General features: G+C 29.4%; 1 protein-coding gene across 13 annotated transcripts; it reads left to right on the top strand.

Annotated features, from left to right (window-relative positions):
* Positions 1–681: 681 nt before the first annotated feature.
* Positions 682–19,202, top strand: LOC143228923 (uncharacterized). Of its 13 annotated transcripts, XM_076460407.1 has the most exons (9): positions 682–1,218; positions 2,921–5,603; positions 6,335–6,739; positions 8,039–8,126; positions 10,668–10,899; positions 14,916–15,003; positions 16,888–17,145; positions 18,355–18,428; positions 18,892–19,202. In XM_076460407.1, the coding sequence occupies exons 2-4, from the start codon at positions 5,555–5,557 to the stop codon at positions 8,047–8,049; spliced, it is 465 nt and encodes a 154-aa protein (XP_076316522.1). In that variant the 5' UTR covers positions 682–1,218; positions 2,921–5,554; the 3' UTR covers positions 8,050–8,126; positions 10,668–10,899; positions 14,916–15,003; positions 16,888–17,145; positions 18,355–18,428; positions 18,892–19,202. The 13 variants fall into 13 exon arrangements, with proteins under 13 accessions (XP_076316522.1, XP_076316519.1, XP_076316514.1 ...); XM_076460404.1 differs by having other exon boundaries at positions 966–1,218; positions 2,921–6,739; XM_076460399.1 differs by having other exon boundaries at positions 967–1,218; positions 2,921–4,673; positions 5,186–8,126.
* Positions 19,203–19,347: the final 145 nt, after the last annotated feature.

Below are 19,347 nucleotides of genomic sequence, written 5' to 3'. Positions count from 1 at the left end.
TGTACAAGTACATATATTTGCAATTAGTTTTTCAAAAATTGTATTCATTCTTCAAATTCTGTCTAGTCTCGTTACTTTATACAACTTGAGATAGTTTAGTTTAGTTAAGTTATCAGTTTCGTAATTATTCTCCTTATTTCCTGAGCAAATTTGCTGTTATTAGCGAATACAACTACGTGTGTGTATCTGTCACTTGTCGGTAAATCAGTTTTTACCTGAAAATGCTACAACAGCGATTTTCTTTTTAACACTAGCAGATCAAGTGATACGTTGGGGCTCCAAACTTTTTTTCTGTTTTTCTGTGTGCTGAGAACAATACTCAGCAGAAGAATTCTAACAAGTAAATTAACAGTACTCTCCAAACATACCTATTATGTTTGCATACTCTAAACTTCCTGATGGCTCAATGTTAATTCTGAAGACTCATAACGTTAAAAATAAGAGTTTCGGTATCCGCGGTGAGAAGGCTCAGCAGAGCACTATAGCTCATTATTTATCTTTATGTTTAATAACAAGCGACAAAACAAAAACATACTGTAATGTATAATATCTTCAAAATATATATATTTCTCTGCTCAAACTAACTCAAACTAACGTGGCAGGGGTTTAGTTTAGAGAGAGAGAGAAATCAGAAGAGTTCTCTCTCCAACTGGGGTGTTCAGGAACGTTGTGGTTCCTCTTCGTCCCCTTTCGTGAATTGTTATTAGGAATAAGTTGTTTTTTTGTTTTTAAATTAATTATTTATATTATTTTTAACTATTTCTCTGCTGCTAGTGGCGTTAACTTATATGTAAATTCGTCGATATATGTTAATAAGTACAAACTAAAAATTAATTAATTAATTTAGTATCGCAAATGTAGTTATCAACATTATAACTGAGGCTGATACTTTTATAATGTGTCTCTAGCCTTTATTTATGTTATTAAATAATCAGTATTAATTGTCACAATGCTTTGTTCGTTTATTATTAAGTATATTATGTGAAAAATATTTCCGACATTTGACGTCATTTAGGAGTTTAAAATGGTGGATCTTGAAGTTGAAATATGGGAGAAAATTAAGGAATTTCAATTTTTTAGAAGAGAATACAGTATTCAAAATCAAATGAAATGACAACGATTTTAACAACTAGTTTATTCGAAATGTTAATGCCACATGGTTAAAAAAAGAAAAATTTCTTGAGACAATTTAAGCAAATAACAATATCTATGTTAGTGGTGAGCCGAGCCTGAACTTTGTTATTTCTGTTTATACTAGTGTTATTGTTACTAATATTAGTTAAATTATTTTATTTTATAATTTAATTAAATGTAAGTTGAGCGTTTATAAATTACATAGTATTGGGACTACGTTTAATACCAGTACACTGTACAGTATATCACTAGAAGTAGGTATAGCACTACAATAAGTACGAAAGTATAATAGTAATAGTAAAAATTAATAGTATTACTAGTTGTATTGCGGAAGTGCATGTAATAACGCTGCACTGTTTTCGCATATGTATATAGTGTGGTAAGCCTATCTCAATAACTTCAAACTGTGTGTTCTACTGCGATTATAACATGATTTAGGGATACATATGAGCCCCTCCTATTTTTAAGTAAACTTTTCATGTGTCAAATTACTTTTGAGGGAACGCACAAGTTACACGATATATGTCAACGAAAATACTGTTGATATTACAATTAAATTTATTTCCAGTAATTATTGCTGGGGTATTCTTTGTGTTTTATTACAGAAAATAAATGATTTTATTCAAGATTTTAGTCAGTATTTTAGTTTTACGCTTGAATGTTGAATGTTACAGGCAAAATGTAAAATTATTGAAGTCATCTTAGTGCAATATATGAACATTTTTGGTATTGAAGCATATAAACTTGATAATTTAAAGGTTACAGAGTTACGTCTTAGCTAATTACTAAATTAGTCAATTGTTTGAGTTACTGTCTGAAAATTACATTAACTTCCTACTTCTGCTATGTTAATCATAATGTTTTTCATTCTCTGGCCTCTAGACTCTATAGACATGTGTTTGTCCAGTGTAAAGTGACATTATATGTGATTTTTTGTATTATGTCTTGAACTAACTTAGTTTTGCTTGTGTAGTTAATAAAACTGTAGATATGATAAAAGAGCCTTGCAAAATAATTTAGTATAATATATAAAATAAAGCATGAATTCACTAAAGAAAAATCCTGCATAACTAATATTTAAACTTTTGTTTTGAGGATGTTATTTGGAGAATGGAAAAGGTTTGTAAGTAGTGTACTTATATTTGCAGAAAACTTTTGATAAGAAGACACTCATCATGGTTGTTGAGAAAAAATAGTTAAATATTGGGTGTGTAGACGAAAGAGAGTGAAAGTTATTGTTAACTGGGCCAAGTTAACTTGGACCCTTGTTACTAATGGAGTGTTTCAGGAGTTAATGCTTGCTTGTTTACATTAATTATGTTGATTGGTGCATAATATGTAAATTAGTACAGTTCAATGATTAAACTCTTGAGAATACTGACTTGGATCAATTGATAAGTTGGATAAGTATTTAGTAAATGATTTTTAATTAAATTAATTGCAAGCTAACACATATGGCTTATAATTTGGATAACTAGTGTAATATAGATGGGAACCTCAAGTTTTGATTGAAGCAAGTATTCTTGACATTATATTTGATAAGCCATCAAGTCAGTGTTCTGTTACTAGTAGTAAAGCTCGTGGATCTTTAAGGTGTATTTACAAACATAGCGATTACAAATCAGAAGGGGTAATATTTATAAATACTGTGTACAGTTTTTTCACCTAAGAAAGGTTATTGATTTAATAGAAAGGAGTCAAAGGAGGGCTACTAGGATGATTTAGGTATGGAAAGGTTATCTTATACAGATTGGTAAAGATCTCTGAATTTATTTTCTCTTCACAGAAGAAGGGTTAGAGATGATCTTACCTAAGTCAGCAAGATTATTTGGAGGATTGATAGGATAAAGACCTGATTTCTCTCTATGCTGTGTCCTGAATGCAAGAGGTCACAAGTTTGGAAAAGACATGTTTGGTTTAAATTAAGACAGAATGATTGTTTTACAGCATGTTGTTCCTTAGCACTGGTAGAGTCAAGTAAAAGAATGGAATTGATAGTTCTCTGAAAATGTGGATGTGAAAGCATAGCTGTGAAAAATCAAGTGGTCCTTGTTGTTGGTGGTATCTTATGACAATTTGTAAACTGAAATAAATGTTAAATTGAAGGCTCAAGTTTCAACTTGTGATAAATTTGTGTCAGTAGCTTTTTGTGAACTGTTTAGTTCACTGTTTGTGTAGCATTATAATTCCTTTTAAACAAAAACAAGTAGAAATGTTGTTATTATAACAAAATAAAAATATCTTAAGTTACATTTATTTGTATTGATAAATAATGTTTCAGAATAATAATTTACCATGTATAAACTATATTTGTAAATGAACCTGTATCTTTAAGAACCTAAGAAATCTAATATTGTTTTTTATTAAGAGGAGTCTATTAAAGTTGTGAGAGATTGTTTTAGATAGTCTAAAAATATTACCAATATATCATACTGAGTCTCAGAAGATGCTTGGTATTATTGGTTCATGAGAATAAGAAACTGAATAAATTTCTTTAACTTGTATTTATTTTTGGTCCTGAAATTATTCTTTGAAGACCAGTTTTATATAACAGGTGTATGAATATGTTTTTTGATTAATAAGTCAAATTATTTGTCTTTTTGCATAAGTAAAATCATGGCAAACATGGACATGTATGTATATATAGATAATTACCATGTAATGAAAAATGCCCTTCAGTTGTGGAAATTAGGCTATAATTTTTTATGTATTATTCTGGAATTATTTTCATAATGTCCTAATAATTATTAACACCTTACAAAATTTCTGGTCTGTTTATAAAAGGTTGATAATAACATGGTTTACATTAGTTTTCAACCAAAGAGACCTAAATGTTATTGTACACTGTCACCATCCAATGGGTAAATTGAGATTTTTAGCCAGATGCTAGAAGCTTCTGCTCTGGTTTAAAGAGTTGATTTATGTTATTGTAAATGCAGCAGTAATGTTAAAGGATGTTTCTTCAGTGACCAAACATTCTATTCTCATGATAATTTTATTGTAATATTTGTTTTACAGTTATTTTTACATTTCAGTTGCAAAGGATAATTCATTGTGGTGTTTTTTGAAACGCTTGTATCATTACAAAGTTACTCAGTGCACAACATTCAAGATAAACTATTTTAAGTTAGGAAGGGTTATGGAATTTCTTTTCTGAGGCTTAGTTTGAAATAGTATTGTGCAATACTATAATATGTTTAAAATTTCAATATGAATTATTCACGAGCAGTGAGAAAGGCTGGGGTGATCTAACACAAGCCCACTTTTCCAGGATGTATTTACAAAGATTTTTCTTTTGTCAACAGGGAAAAGAATCCCAGGGATTAATGTTCACTGTATTAACTTTTTTATTATTTTATTACAGTTACTCCTGTGGATCAAAGTAACAAATGAAAACTGAAGCCCACTATAGAGAAGAAACATATAAATCTGTTGAATGAAAAAAACCTGCTTGTAAAAATAAAAATAAAACTAAAACAAAACTCTGATATACAACTGTAATTACAAAGACAGGACCAGAAGGCAGATAAATATTGATGGTACTTCATTTAAGAACTGAAATATTAGCCTGATGGACTTTATTTAGCCAATAAAAGCACCTGAACTCTTAACAAGTGCTCTATCATTTCAAATATATATGAAATCTGTATTTTTTATTTATATATTTTTTTTCTGAATAGACTGTGTTCATCTCTAAGGAAACAAGTTTTAAAATAAATAATTGATTTGAAAAATCCATGAGTAAAGTTATCAGAGATTTAGATAACATTGACATTTTTGATAAAGTGTGAATTGAATTAATTGCTTGCAATAATTAGGCTGAAATGTGAGATGTGTTGTTATTAAGACTTGTGTACAAATAGTTTTGTAATATGAAGTTACCCATATTTTCTGAAGTCTTACTGAAGTAATTAAGTTATATGATGTTTGGTAAGACTGCCTCTGTATTATAGAGATATATATTGTCATAGAACAGTACTGAAATGAATGCATTTATTTTCTTCCTTTAATGTCATTGTTATTGTAAAATATGTATTTTTGTATTTCTCAGGTAATTCAGATTTTGGAAGAAAAAGTAGCAATTTGTTCAAAAATGCATATTCTCCCATTAGTGCATTGGAAATAAAAGGGGATTATGCTATTAACAAGAACCATGGAAAGCAGTTGTTTCATCCAGATGAATCTGAATTTAAAAATCTTGAAGTCCAGTTTACCTGGAATCATTTATTAGAAGAATTCCAAGATCATCAAAAAGACAGCATTGAAGGATTTCACGGTTTTAAGTGTAGTATGTGTGGAAGTTTTCTTGGCTCTAAGAAGTCCTTAGTTGTCCATATTAGCAGACAACACAGAAATCACAAGGAATACAAGTGTCACTTGTGTGATAAAGTTTATACCAGGACAGAAAATTTGAATTTACATGTGCGAAAAAATCACATTGAAAAAAATCAAAAAGCTAGTGATCTCGAGTATGAATTTCACTTTCAAAAGTGTATTGATGCTTCATATATTTAGGGTTAACAATAAATTTCAAAGTTATGATGTGTATTTATGTTTGATATAATAGTGTACTGTTGTATCTTCAGGTAAATTTTCCTTCATTTGTTATATTGATAGAGCATAACTTAAATAATACAGAAAAAATATAAAAGTATATTGTAATGAGAAACTTGTAATCTTTAATGTAGAAATGTGAAACTTTGTTAACTCTTTGTGATAGTAAAACTTGGTTAAATTGGATCTAGTGGTTGTAGTTAAAAAGTTACTGAAAACTATTACCACTTGTGGATGTTTATTAAACAATGAAAAATTACCATTATCTTTGTTTATAAAAGGTGTATATAAAATTTTGAAATTGTTTTGCTATTGTATGTAATTTGTTTCTTTATATTAATTTGTAAGATTGCAATACTGCCCTTTATTAACTGTACACAGGTTTTGAGACATATATATCAATAATTAATTCAAAACTTAGATTCACAGATAAAATATGCAACTGATTTTTAATGATATCCTATGACAGAAGTGGGTTGGACACTTTTTTTTTCAATACATAAAACTTCTTAAAATATAGTGTTTATTTAGCTGCCAGCATTTTAGTATAAATCACTAATTATAAATACACCTTCATGTGCTCATTAAATTGGCATATAATATTGACTGTATTATGTAAATTATTTGTATTTTTTTCACTCCTTAGGTAAATTAGAAATTGGAAGAAAAAACAGAAGTTTACCTTTGAATATTTGTAAATATAGTCCTATGGTGGAAGGAATTATTGGCCACTTTGAACAAAAAATCCAGGAACATGAAAGTTTTGTGTCAAATGTTCATAGTTCTGATGTAGTTCTATTGAATGAAAACTATTTATTGGATGAATTTCAAGAATGTCAACCAGAAACAGAAAATGGATTTTCTCATAACTTCATGTGCAATGAATGTGGAAGTAGTCTTAGCTCTAAAAAATCACTAGCAATGCACATCAGTAGGCAGCATAAAAATCGTAAAGAGTATAAGTGCAATTTATGTGATAAAGTATATACTAGGATAGAAAACTTAAGCCTACATGTTCGAAAGTTCCATAGTGAGAAGAATAAGAAAATTGGTAAATAGATTTATGAGAGAAATTACATAATTCCTTTATGACTTCATCCTTTTTATTTTGAAGTTATGTTAGAACATTATTTATTAGTCATGTGCATTGCCACAATATTGTTGTCTCATTAATTTTGATTTCTGTATGAAATAAAAGAAATATATATATATATATATATATATATACATAATTATGGATTGTAATATTTTCCCACAGAATATAACTGGTATCTATGAAAAGTAAAATGCATGTGGAAAATGATCTTGTAAAGTATTGGTATAAGAGAATTACACTATGTAACAAAATTTTACTTTTTCTTGTTCCTGGACAGAAAGTGTTATTTTCCAATTGTTTATGCCTCAAGTACATGGAAAAGACCTATTTTTCTCTTTAAACTTTGCTTTTGTGACCTGGGAGCAAATAACAAAAACATGATGGGAGACTATTTGGGGGCTTGTAAGTGAAAGTGATTTACATTACAGTTGCAAATCTTGAAAAACTACTCACTTCTGAACATTTTTGTATAACTTTAGTATAAATACATGTAAATCTTGATTCATAGGTTGTTTTATTTATATCTTATGTAAATGAAAATGTGCAAATTTGTCCGTTTTCACGTAGAAAATAGGTTAATTTCTAAATTTCATTATCCAGGTCACAAAACCAAAGTTTGAAGGGAATAATGGCCATTTTCTGTACTTTTACAACATAAGCAATTAAGAAATAACACGTACTATCCAGGAACAAAATTTGTGTTACATAGTGTTATCTGTTATTCAAAGAACCTGTGAATGAAAGCAGAGAATAAGTTATAATTTGTCAACCATACTACATATACCATATCCAGTGCTGAATATGCTTTTCATTATTTTATGAAGTATTGGTATGATGCCTGTAGACAGACAGGAAGAAATTAGGCCTTAATGTATTTTGCATTTCCTGTAACAAGGAATTTTGAAAAGCCATCTCGTAGTTATTCTATGTGTTTGAGTGTTTTTATTATTTTTACTGAAGTGTAAAAGGGACTCAAGAGTTTGAGTTTATAATTTTATTTAACCCATTAGAAGAATATGCTTTAAAGTAAAACTGAATGCAGATTAAGCTGAAATTTAAAAAGTTAGTTAAAAAAATAAACTGGTAACATAATAATTTGGTGCCTGATCGTGTATGTTTGATCAATCGTACTAATACTATATGCTTTTCATTCTTTGTTGCCAAACTTCATTTACAAGCTTTTCCCAGATAACTTTTTACCTCTTCATGCATGAGTGAGTAAAATAATAAATAATATTTTATTACTATCACTAGTAGTACTTTGAAAATCCTAGCATCCTATGGTATTGTCATTCAACATTGCAGGGTAAGAAGAACGTGGTGAAGTGATAAAGACTTAAAGGTAATTCGGAAACATTATTTTGTTTTAATCTGTGAAAATAATATAAATGATATTTTTTTTCTGTGCATTTTATTGTAATACCATATTTTCCTGGTTAAAAAAGATTAGTTCTGTTTATTTTGATTGTATTAATTTATGCGTAATTAGTGATAGATGAGAAATGCATATCTTTTACACTATATACCAACTGGTAAAAAGGTGTTAGAGAAAATTAATTTATGTACTTGACATAAATTTTGAAGTGTTTTTTTTTCAGGTTTATAATTTTCTCGTATTATGTACATTCTTAAAATACATCGTAATTTTCCAAATATCTGTAAAGATTGTTTATTATTGTTTTGTACTTCTTTACCACTAAAATATCCATTAATAAGTTGCTAATTCAAAGTCATGTCTGTGTTAATAAGACCAGATTTCATATTTGGTTTATTTAGTAAAAATTAAGCAAAAAGCAGTTGGAAGAAGGTGTACTTAATGTTGGTCCATCAACTTGCATTTAAATAAAAATGATTTGCACATCTTTCTACATATAACTACTAATTTGTGTTATAACAAAGGTAGACTTTGACATTTTTAGATTAGGAATACAATTCCCAGTGAAGGTTTGAACCTTCAATAGTACTTATTTGCACAACTTACTGATGCTATTGTCTTAACTATTAATTTATCTTTAGTTTAAAACCCATTTATTTCATGTAAATTTATTTTCAAATCTATTTTAAAAGTTTATGTAGAACAGTATTCATGGTTGAAGCATTGTTTCTGTATGCATATTTGGCACTAAATTGAAAGAACTGTAGCTGATTTAAGCAAAATCAATCTTTATCTAACAGTCACCATTCCAAGCAGGTTAACAGTTATAATCTCTTTTTGTAATATAAAATTATTAGTGAAATAAACAGCAACAAATAACAGAGTAACACACACTGTTTGATTAGAAAATATAGATATATTCAACTGTAACAAAAGTTAAATAGAAGAGAGAGTTTATATCACTCAGAGTTTTTTAAACAACATTGTTGATTAATTATAAATATGTTTTGGATGGGGTGGGTAGAGTTACACTGGTATACCTTTTTCACATTAAAATAGTATTACATATATTTTATGTTTTGTACTTTCTCCATCATAATATTTCTCTTGCGATTTGTATATGTTGATTTAGTTTCTTATATTCTCTCATATGTCATTTCTTGTGATAAAGAGTGGCTGAGTCATCCCAACCTTCTACATTTTGATAAAAAAATACACACTTTGTATAACTTTTAATTTTCAAATGATAAGATCTATGTCTGACAGTAAAGTTTCTAGTGGAATACTAAAAAATAAAAATAGGTTACTGGCAAAAAATGTGTAATAAAGCACAAAACATATGAATTGAACTGCTCAAATCAAATTAACCTGAGCTAAGTTCTCCCTTTTACTGAAACTTTTATGTTGCACCACAAATGGCTATTGCTATATTGATAATTTATTTCAAATATTTTATAAAATCACTAACATTCCTGTAAAACCACCTTCAGACACTTTTATTAAATTACAACTCGGAACAACTTGCACAAATAAATCATTTAAAGTCCATTCTAGAATAAAGAAAATCTAACAGTAGAGGGGGTAAATGAATAGATCAGTAGCCCAGCGACTGTATCAGTGTGTTAAAAATAGCATGCAAAAAAACTGAGTTTGTAGGATTGTATTTAAATTCAAATTAATGATGAAATTATTAATTATATAAATGTAGTGGTCAAAAGAGAAGACGGGTCTGGATGCATATTTTACTTGGGACATTCTGACATCACTGCGACAAACCAAATTATGCTATAATTAAAAATATATGAATGGGAAATACTTGAGGAAAACTGCTTCTATATAAAAATATACCAAAAGTCATATTCAACTTGGTTTAGTGACAGTGTTAGCTAACAACTTGGCTATTATCATCATGAGAGCTGTGTTTAGGTGGTTTTGGTACTGTGTTTCTGTACTGGGTTTCTGCCTTGTGCAAGTTAATGTTTCATACATACTTGTTACCTTTTAATAACTGTATGCAAGCCCTTCTGTAATTTTTATATAATTTGTATTTGATTAATTATGAAATTTAACTCGTGTAAATGTTGAAAATAAAACTATTGTAATTCAGGTGTGTTGTGTTTTTTATTACACGAGCTGCATGTTCATATAATATATATTGAACAGTCAATTTCTTATCAGATTGTTGAAGCATGTTATGTGCCCACATCTCTTTAATTTAATAAAATCTGCTGTTAATGCACAGAATATATGGATATCTAAGCTTTTATTAATCAAATGTCACTGTTAAAATTTTGATCAGTTTTCGATAGGAAATAATAATATGCTTATTTGTTTTAATTATTAACATTGTAATCCTTAGATAAGCAGATCACGCTAAGTATAAGGTAGGAAAATTTGTTACAATATGAATGACTGCAAACTACCGATTCTCTAGATTCTTAGTTTTGCAAAACTTAAATTTGTTAGCTTTATTTTTGATTAATAAAAGAAGATACTTTATTTCTTCAGGTCGAGAATTTTTAATGAATAGGCAAGACGGATTCAAACACCAGTGTTGCTGGTGTGCAAAAATTTTCAAGAATAAAAGGAATGCAGAACGCCATCAGCTGTATCATTGCCATGAACGACCACCAAGTTATCCTTCTGAGAGGTTCATGTGTTCACTCTGTGAGAAGACATACTGTCGGCAGGAGTATTTAGATCAACACAGTTGCTGGGTGAAAAAGGAGATGGCAAAAAAGTACAAAACTTTTGCACAATCTTGAATTATTGTTTCAGATAGGCCTACAGTATTATTATAAATTCATTAATAGTCACAATTTTTAAGGTTATAGATTTCAAATGGAAGTATTCTATATGTGATGACAATAAAAGAGGAAGTAAATATATGATAAATTTTATATTATTTGTTGATATTTAATTTAGAAGAAAAATTACAAATATCAGTTAGTTATCTTGGATAGATTTATTCTTTAGAAGTATTGAACATAATTTATTCCAAAATATATTTGGAAAAAATATTTGTAGAGTTTTTCTGCAGTTGAAGGTTTGAAAACCCTAACACATTTGATACATTTCTGACTAAGTAAGAGTTTAGGAGAGCTAATTATTTATGTATTAAAGACAGAATCTCCATCCTGAAATTCAGTGTTATAAAAATTAGTATAATATGGTTTTGGAATCACGTCAAAAATAATAATGTTACTCCACCTTAAGTTTTTAATTTGAATGCAGGTTAAGTTACTCAGTAGTACATGTTTTATTGAATATTAGCACTTACCAGTCATGAGGTGATCAGATAACCAAGATGTCTAACATTAGACATATTGTTATTTTAACAAATTACAGGAAATATGTTTTACCTCCAAGGAAAAGATTAAAGTTTCACCAAAGGTGATGCTCCAATGTATGTTTATTGCAAGATAAAATATTACTCCACTCTAATTTAAATGCTTTGCTCAGTAAACACAAGAAGCTTTATTGAGCAAAAATTACATATTAAAAAGTAAGCCTTTGGGAAAAAAAATATTTTTTTTTAATTGGTTTGATAAAGGAAGTAAACTTGATTTGTAACTGTGTTAGAAATTTCTTGTTTTCAGGCAGTAGTAGAGTATGATTTTGGACCTTTTATAATAACAATAATTTAAAAAAAACATTCATGTTCATTACAAGGTAAGGAAAATAGTAAATATTTAATTGTGTTCTACAAGTTAATAGTATAATGCACTGCTGTGACCTGAAATGGGTAAAACACTTCATATGTATGAGGATTTCCTTAACTGTTTTAATCTCTCATGCCAGGTTTGTGCACGGTTTTCTGACGATGAAAACTCACTCAGTTTTGGTTGAATAACATTGCTGTGATGGTGCAATAACCTCTGAACTTTTAATAGATCAGTACTTGTAAACTTGAGAAATTTAAGTGACTTTATAACACAAGTTTTAATAGTCATTTTTTACTTTGGATTTAACACAATTGTAGAGGTTAATTTTTTGTGATTATGACTGTTATAATTAAATAATTAACTTGCTTATTGTAAGGAAGATAAATAAGATTAATTATTGTAAGTGTATCACATCATATTAATTAGTACATGAACTCAAGTATCAGAGTGATATTTTTACCATATTCAGTTGATTGCAAAAACGTACGTAATTAATGATAATTTCTTAGAATAGTTGCAATATTATTGTAACTAGAAATAACATTATCTATAACATAATTTTTCAAATAATAATGAAACATGCCAGTGGTATATGAGTAACAATTCTAGGATTAATTAATAATAAAATATTTCATAAGATATTATATAATAAAGTTAATGTAATAAATAAAACATTTTACAGACCAATGTTTGTGAAAATAAAGGACAAATGTTGTTGAAAATAGTACAAAATGTTACAGCAATGCATAAATGTTCTTCAGTTAAGAAAAACTGACAATATATTTACACTTTGTTAGTTTTAATATATGTTATCAAAAATAATTGTTTAAAAGTACATAAAATAATTACATTGTTCTTTATGAAACAATGAAATAATTCTGTAAAATGTTTAAGTTTTGTCACTATTTAGTTTGTATATTTTAATATTGTTTTGCTAAACTTATGAATAAATTAAACCATTTTTTTATTCCAATTAGGGAATCACAGTAATGTAGATTTATTCACACAATTTTTGTCATTGATTAAGAATTTATCATAATTATAGTTTCATCCTCTATAGTTAGATGGACTTGGGAATTTTTAATGAGAAAATGAAATTCTGGTGGGAAAGAAGGCTTTCTTTAAATGTTTCTTTCTGTGTAATAACCATGCAAGTAGTTACAGTAACTACTAGTTGAAAGACAGTTATGATGCTATAAAAATATTAAATCCAACTTACTTGTGTGAACATCCAAATTATGTCATCCACAGGTCATAGAGAACATTTCTGCAAGGGAAGTCTCAGAAGTGAGATTTTATAAATGGTTTCTTAACTTTGAAAAGGAAAAGCACCTTAGCTCTCTCACCTCTGAAAACTGTTAAAATCAAATGGTTCTTAGAATTTAAAAAATATTACCTTTAATGAAGCTGTAATATCATTTTATTAGCACTGTGTGTCATCTACATGCTGAAGTCTTTTTTCGTACTTCATAGATGCTTAACATGTTAAGTTCGACTAACAGGAAAATTTATTGAACTTAATGTTTCTGAGCAGATATACTTAATTTAAAGAGAAATGTAGTTGATAGTATAAAACTATTTTAAAATCTGTTCCTGTGTTTAGAAGAGGGGGATTTAGATTTCAGAAATACCCAGTAAATCACCAGCTATTGCTTGGGGTACTTAAACTGTACTTAGGAAGTCGGTAATGACATTACAATTAAAGTATTACTGAACCAGGAATTTATGATATGGTAGGTTTATTGTTAGGCCATCTTTCTAAATCGACTAAAAATTAGCATTTCAAAAATTGCAAGTTTAAGAAATCTCTATTTTACCAACTATGCAAACAAATTAGTGTAAAAATGGCTCTTGTGCAAGAGACTAGTAGAATGTTGATTTGTTTGGGTGGACCTTCAAATGATGTGAAACCTGGTCTTATGTTACTTAAAACATGAACAAGTGGAAGAAATCCTACACACACAAACCAACAAGAAGAACAAAAAACGTTTTCATGTGTTGAAACTAAAACCAATGGATTTCCTAACACACATGCCTATGACTGTACTGGATAAACTTAAGTAATGAGTCAAGAAATGCTAAATAAACTAAAAATATTTATCTAGTAATGAATAGAGATAAACTAGTTTAGTTGACTGATTGGTTATCACACAGTGATATATAAAAGTAAGTGGTAGGTTTTGGCTTGGCCTACTTCCCTTGTACTGCCTTTGTCTTGCTTTCCTTTCTTACCCATCATTTTCATAATGCCCTACCTCACTTCATCACCTTTAACAAGTCAAATCAAATTACAAGAAAACTTCCATGTAAAAGTAGATAATCCTCCATGAGCGAGGATGAAGAGGAACAACAAAGTTCCTGACCACCCCTGTTGGGGAGGGAATTCCTCAGACTTCTTTCTTTCCAAACTAAACCCCTGCCAAGTTCATTTCGTTTCAATAACTGGTTTACAAACATCAGATGAAAGATACCTGTATTTGGTTGCTTTTTCTCCTTTATTTAGAACACGATTGAAACAGAACTTAGTAATTAAACTTACTGATAATAGGCAGGTGTAGTGCTTCATAAAACCTGTATTTCTGGTGTGAGATCTTAATATTGTTACAACCAAAAATATAATTAACAGTAATTTAAGTTACGTAACTGATGAAATAATTCATTCTAATTTTTGTAAGTAATATAAGTATATTTAATTAACTATACTCATTACTGATTCCTGGTGGCTCAGCAATAAATAAGTCTGAGGACTTTAAAATGCTAAATATTGAGGTTTGATACCAATAATAGACCCAGTTGATCTAACTAGTTAGCTTACTCTGATCAGTATTTAAATATATTCAACTGCATATTTCTGGTGTGTTTTAGCATGTTAATCATGAAAGATGTTATATACTGTATTTTTCAAGTTGATGTTCCAAGCATCTTAATATGTTAATTAAAAGCATATCCGTATGTTATTATAATGCCTATTGTTTTAATTTATATATCTACATTATGAGTCTGTACAATTTTTGTCTGTAAGTCAACAATCCTACTTCAAGCTACTAGAATCCAAGTGTGTACAGGCTTTAAATTATTTTATCTGTTGTAGGAAAGAAATGGATAAAGACTCAATGCCTTATATGTGGGAAGAGATTTACTATGACAGGAAACATGCATCGCCACAGAAAGACTCATCTGTATGAAACAGTAAAGTTTAAATGCATTTTGTGTCAGTGGCCTTACATTAGAAAACATGATTTATTGCAGCATGCATAGAGGAAACATTTTGATAAGTGGAAATTGTGTCTTAGATACTTCTTGTACTTAAGATTTAGTTACATATAAGAACTGCCTTATCTCACATTAGACATGAGCACAATCTGTTTAAGTGTTTTTGTTATGTAAGATATCAAACTGAATATTTTAAATATAAAAACTTGATATGGAAGAAGAAAAGTTATATTGTTAGATAACTCTATTTGACTTGAAAGATTAGATTTTTATAAGCTAGGCTTCTGGCAGACATAAGTAAAATATCTAATAAGTGCTGCTGTTATTGGTGACGTATTATGTGCCTGTTACTGAGATAGTGTATCATAAAAGTTTGCACTTTGTAATTAAGTGGAATTTGCTAGCATGTCAGCATTATATGTTGAAACAAGGACATAAATTGCATTTTGAATGTATAATCTCTTCTGTGATATTTCATTAATATTAGACTGTGTATTACTGCGAGTTGTTGGTAGCTTAACATTCTGTAAGACGACTTAAGTAGTCGATTTGAGATAAACTGCGGGTGATTTTTAAGTAATTATAAAAAAATTACACAACTTAAGTGCCTTGGGTAAATATTTTAAATTTGTATGCATTGGTGCCTTTTACAACTGTTGTAGTCATGCAGTTAAAGACTGTAGTGGGAAAAAACCAACAAAATTCAGACTTTTAAAGTATTAATAGCCAAGTTGTGCACTATTACTCAACATTATATAAGCCTTCCAGTTTGCCCATATCAGTATACGTGGTAGTTTGTGTTTTGTTTTTTTTCAACTATGGCATAAAGATATCTGTCATTCAGTAAAAATAAGTAATTATTTAAATGTAATATAATATGGATAATTTATTTTGGTAAACTTGTCTTATTGTTGGAAAAATAAATTTTTTTGTTTGATGAATGAATTGTCATAATTTATCTAAAATCATCTATTCTTGTGAGGCAACATCTGTACATCATGTTTTCATGTATAAACTATTTTAAGTGTTTGCACTGTATTCTAGTTATCTAGAAATTATGAACTTTAAATCATCTAAATTAAGAACTCATTTTTGTCATAACTATGTATTATTAAATTTTACAAAAAAAAACTAAACATACTATTTTTTTATTGGGGTATCTTTTTAATTATCTAAAAATCATTTACACCCGGAAACTATTCATAAATTAACTTTCTTATTCAGGTATCATACATTGCTATCAATATGATCAATTTCATAAGTATATCTATTGAAATGAGATTTTTAAAGCTCTGAAGTCAGTAACATTTCTTCTTAAACAATGATTGTTGGTTTAGTGGTTAAAGTAGCTCTAACGTTTTTCCTCATTTATATTAAATTAAACAGGGAATTTTTAATATATTTTGTTCATAACTTTATATAATGCAAAATAACAGGGATAATTCTCATGAAATTTGCATAGGATATTGACAAGATTGAATTTGTGGTGTGTTTGCTAGTGGACATTGAATGTAAATCATGTATTTCAACATGTCAAAATTGATGCAAATATTATGGTATACTGTGAAGTTTCGCAAGATATGGCCTATTACAAGCTCAAAAAGTTTATATAGATCTCTTCAAAGAGACCACTTGTACAATACGCTGTTTGCTTCAAACTTTCAGAAGTCCTCTATTTCTTAACGTGTATCCATCAGCATTAAAAACTAAAGGACTGATTGGATTAAGAATTTGGGCAATTTCTACAGTATTAACTATATACAAAAAAATCCAACAGTGTAAAAATTCTTCATACAGAAACATCTGGATGTACATTAATGTAAACTAAATGTGACTGTTTATCATTATAGGGAACCAACTTCCATTTTCAAATTGTGAACTGGGAGAGGATGACATTCATAATCCTTGGCATTTGCTTCATACGTTTGGCCCCTATCCTGCACTTGGAGAGCACGTTCCTCAGCGCTGCACCCCTAGACGGTGCGTTGTGTGTGGGAAACAGAAAATCCAGAGGAGGAGCAGAATCCAGTGTCGAAAGTGTGGTGTTGCATTTTGTATGGACAATAAGAAAAACTGTTTCATTGACTTTCATATGAATATGGTTCATGGTAAATAAAACAGTAATAGCTTTATAAATAACCTGCAAACATACTGTACATACTTTATTAAATGCTTGAAGGATATGCTGGTGTAATCCATAATAACAATAAATATCAACTTCTGTAACACCTACCTATTAATTTTTAACAAAACTTGGAAATAAATCACTTTGGCAGTTGCTAAGGTTTATGAACATCGAGCAGCATGTAATTTCCCAAGTTTTATCACCCAAATCTTGTTATATGTCTTATCGAATATCCATCCCTACAAAAGTAATATGTATCAGGTAACCAACTTCCTTTTGTTTTAATTACTGTTCTTTGAAGTTGTTTATTTTCCTACAGGCACTGAGCATTTTTCTTTCTTCATCTCAGCTTCAGTGCTTCTAATATTTTAAAAGTATATTCACCTGAATATATTCATGTTTTAGTTTCACTAGAAGTACAGAGTTTGGTCTGAGCAGATTTGAACATTAATCAGTAAGACATTGTTAAAGGTCATTTATAATCACTGGATATAGGCAAATATAAAATGAAAAGTCAATCTAATTTGTCAGATATGCTGCCTCAGCTTTTGAAGGACTTCACTAAATATTGTAGGTATATCACCTAAGTAACAGACACACAGGGGTTACCTTGTATGCTTCTTCAGCAAAGTGTTTGCTCTGTCCTGGGGAATACTAAGTGGGATGAAGTTGTGTCATAACAACGCTCAATTATGAATTTCACACACAAACCATTCTTGGTGAGATAACTGTTTATTAAGTTACGGTTAGCTTTCGGGAAATGGTTGAAATGACAGTAGGTAGTAAGACGTAATTGTTTTAAAAAATTACTTGTGCATATTCCAGAAAATATGCTGCTGACCTTGGTTATTAAAGAACTAAATCTATTATACGATCAGGAATCTTATATCATACAGCCTAACCATGAACAGAATGCAGTAATTGAAACAAAAAGAATTATACATCAAAATATAACAAACCTTTAGGCAACTTTACTTTCATCGATTAAAACATTCCTACTGTATTAGTTTACATTTTCGCATACATCAAACAAGTAACCTGGTTTAAAAGATTTACGTTAAGACTTTTCATTGCAGTGTAATCTTATCCAAGCTTGTTTTGATAAACACTATACTATGGTAATAACAGAACATTTGTTGGTCAAGGTTGATCTTGTCTGATCATTATTTCTTATTTTTATGACATAATACAGGACCTCACAACAACAAACTTATATTCTCACACTGAGCGGAATTTCTTGGGAAGGTGGTTTCTATCAATGTTTAGGTAAGTTGAAATATCGGAAACTATATGAATCTTCTTTCAATGTGGGATGACTTTCGTTTCTTTCCATATATATATACGTTATGATATTGTGAAGCCTCGTTTTCGCCACGTCTGTGAACGTACACGTCGATCATATGTAGGCAATTTCTTGCCGTACAAAGTTTACACATTTAAAGTATTGGTCCAGTAATTTTGATGTGAACTGTACCGTTTGTGTATATTGTATGCATAATTATTTGTTTTGTGTAAACGGTAAAATAATGCTGTAGTTGTGTCTACTTTATCTTACAATTGAATAGTTTAAAGGTGTTGATGTATATGTTCTGCTTTCCCTCCCCTATCTCTCGTGCATTTAATCTGTAAATATATATGCACATACACGCATATGTATGGGTATATTCGTACAATTTCGGAACCTCAGTTTGTTATCTCTTACATGTGTGCTTATTTCTACTCTCATTAGAAAACGACGGTTTTATAAAAGAGTTGCCGAACCACTGGATAGAAAATAAAGGCAATACAGAACTGGGAGACAGCCAGTCAACATGTTTATACTGCCGTCACACATTCTATGATAAATACTCTCTGCTACGACACATGCAGCGCCACCTGGTGAACAGAAAGAGACACCTGTGTCACCTTTGTAATAGTACTTATTGTAGAAAAGATTATCTTAAAAAGCATATTGAACTAGTTCACGGAAACTATTGACTTTTTTCAGTATAATATTTGTATACCATTTCTTTGTTTCAATAAATTACACAGGATATATAATTTATCGTTTATTTTGTTGAAATTCACACAGTTATGTGGTATTATGAAGAAAACTACCTAAATTTTCAGCTATGGAGAACGTATCATTACTTGCCGCTAAATCTTGCACTGCTCTTTACCAACGAATAGTATAAATGATCGAGTT

This window comes from Tachypleus tridentatus, chromosome 10, assembly GCF_004210375.1.
Source record: "Tachypleus tridentatus isolate NWPU-2018 chromosome 10, ASM421037v1, whole genome shotgun sequence".
Lineage (NCBI taxonomy): Eukaryota > Metazoa > Arthropoda > Merostomata > Xiphosura > Limulidae > Tachypleus > Tachypleus tridentatus.
Note: the sequence above shows the minus strand (reverse complement) of the source record. Positions and strands in the feature narration are given on the sequence as shown.

Coding starts and splice junctions, on each gene's coding strand:
- LOC143228923 (XM_076460394.1), top strand. CDS start 10,568: ATGACTGCAAACTACCGATTCTCTAGATTCTTAGTTTTGCAAAACTTA. Junction 10,900..14,915: donor AAAAAGGAGATGGCAAAAAA/GTACAAAACTTT, acceptor TATCTGTTGTAG/GAAAGAAATGGATAAAGACT. Junction 15,004..16,887: donor CGCCACAGAAAGACTCATCT/GTATGAAACAGT, acceptor TTATCATTATAG/GGAACCAACTTCCATTTTCA.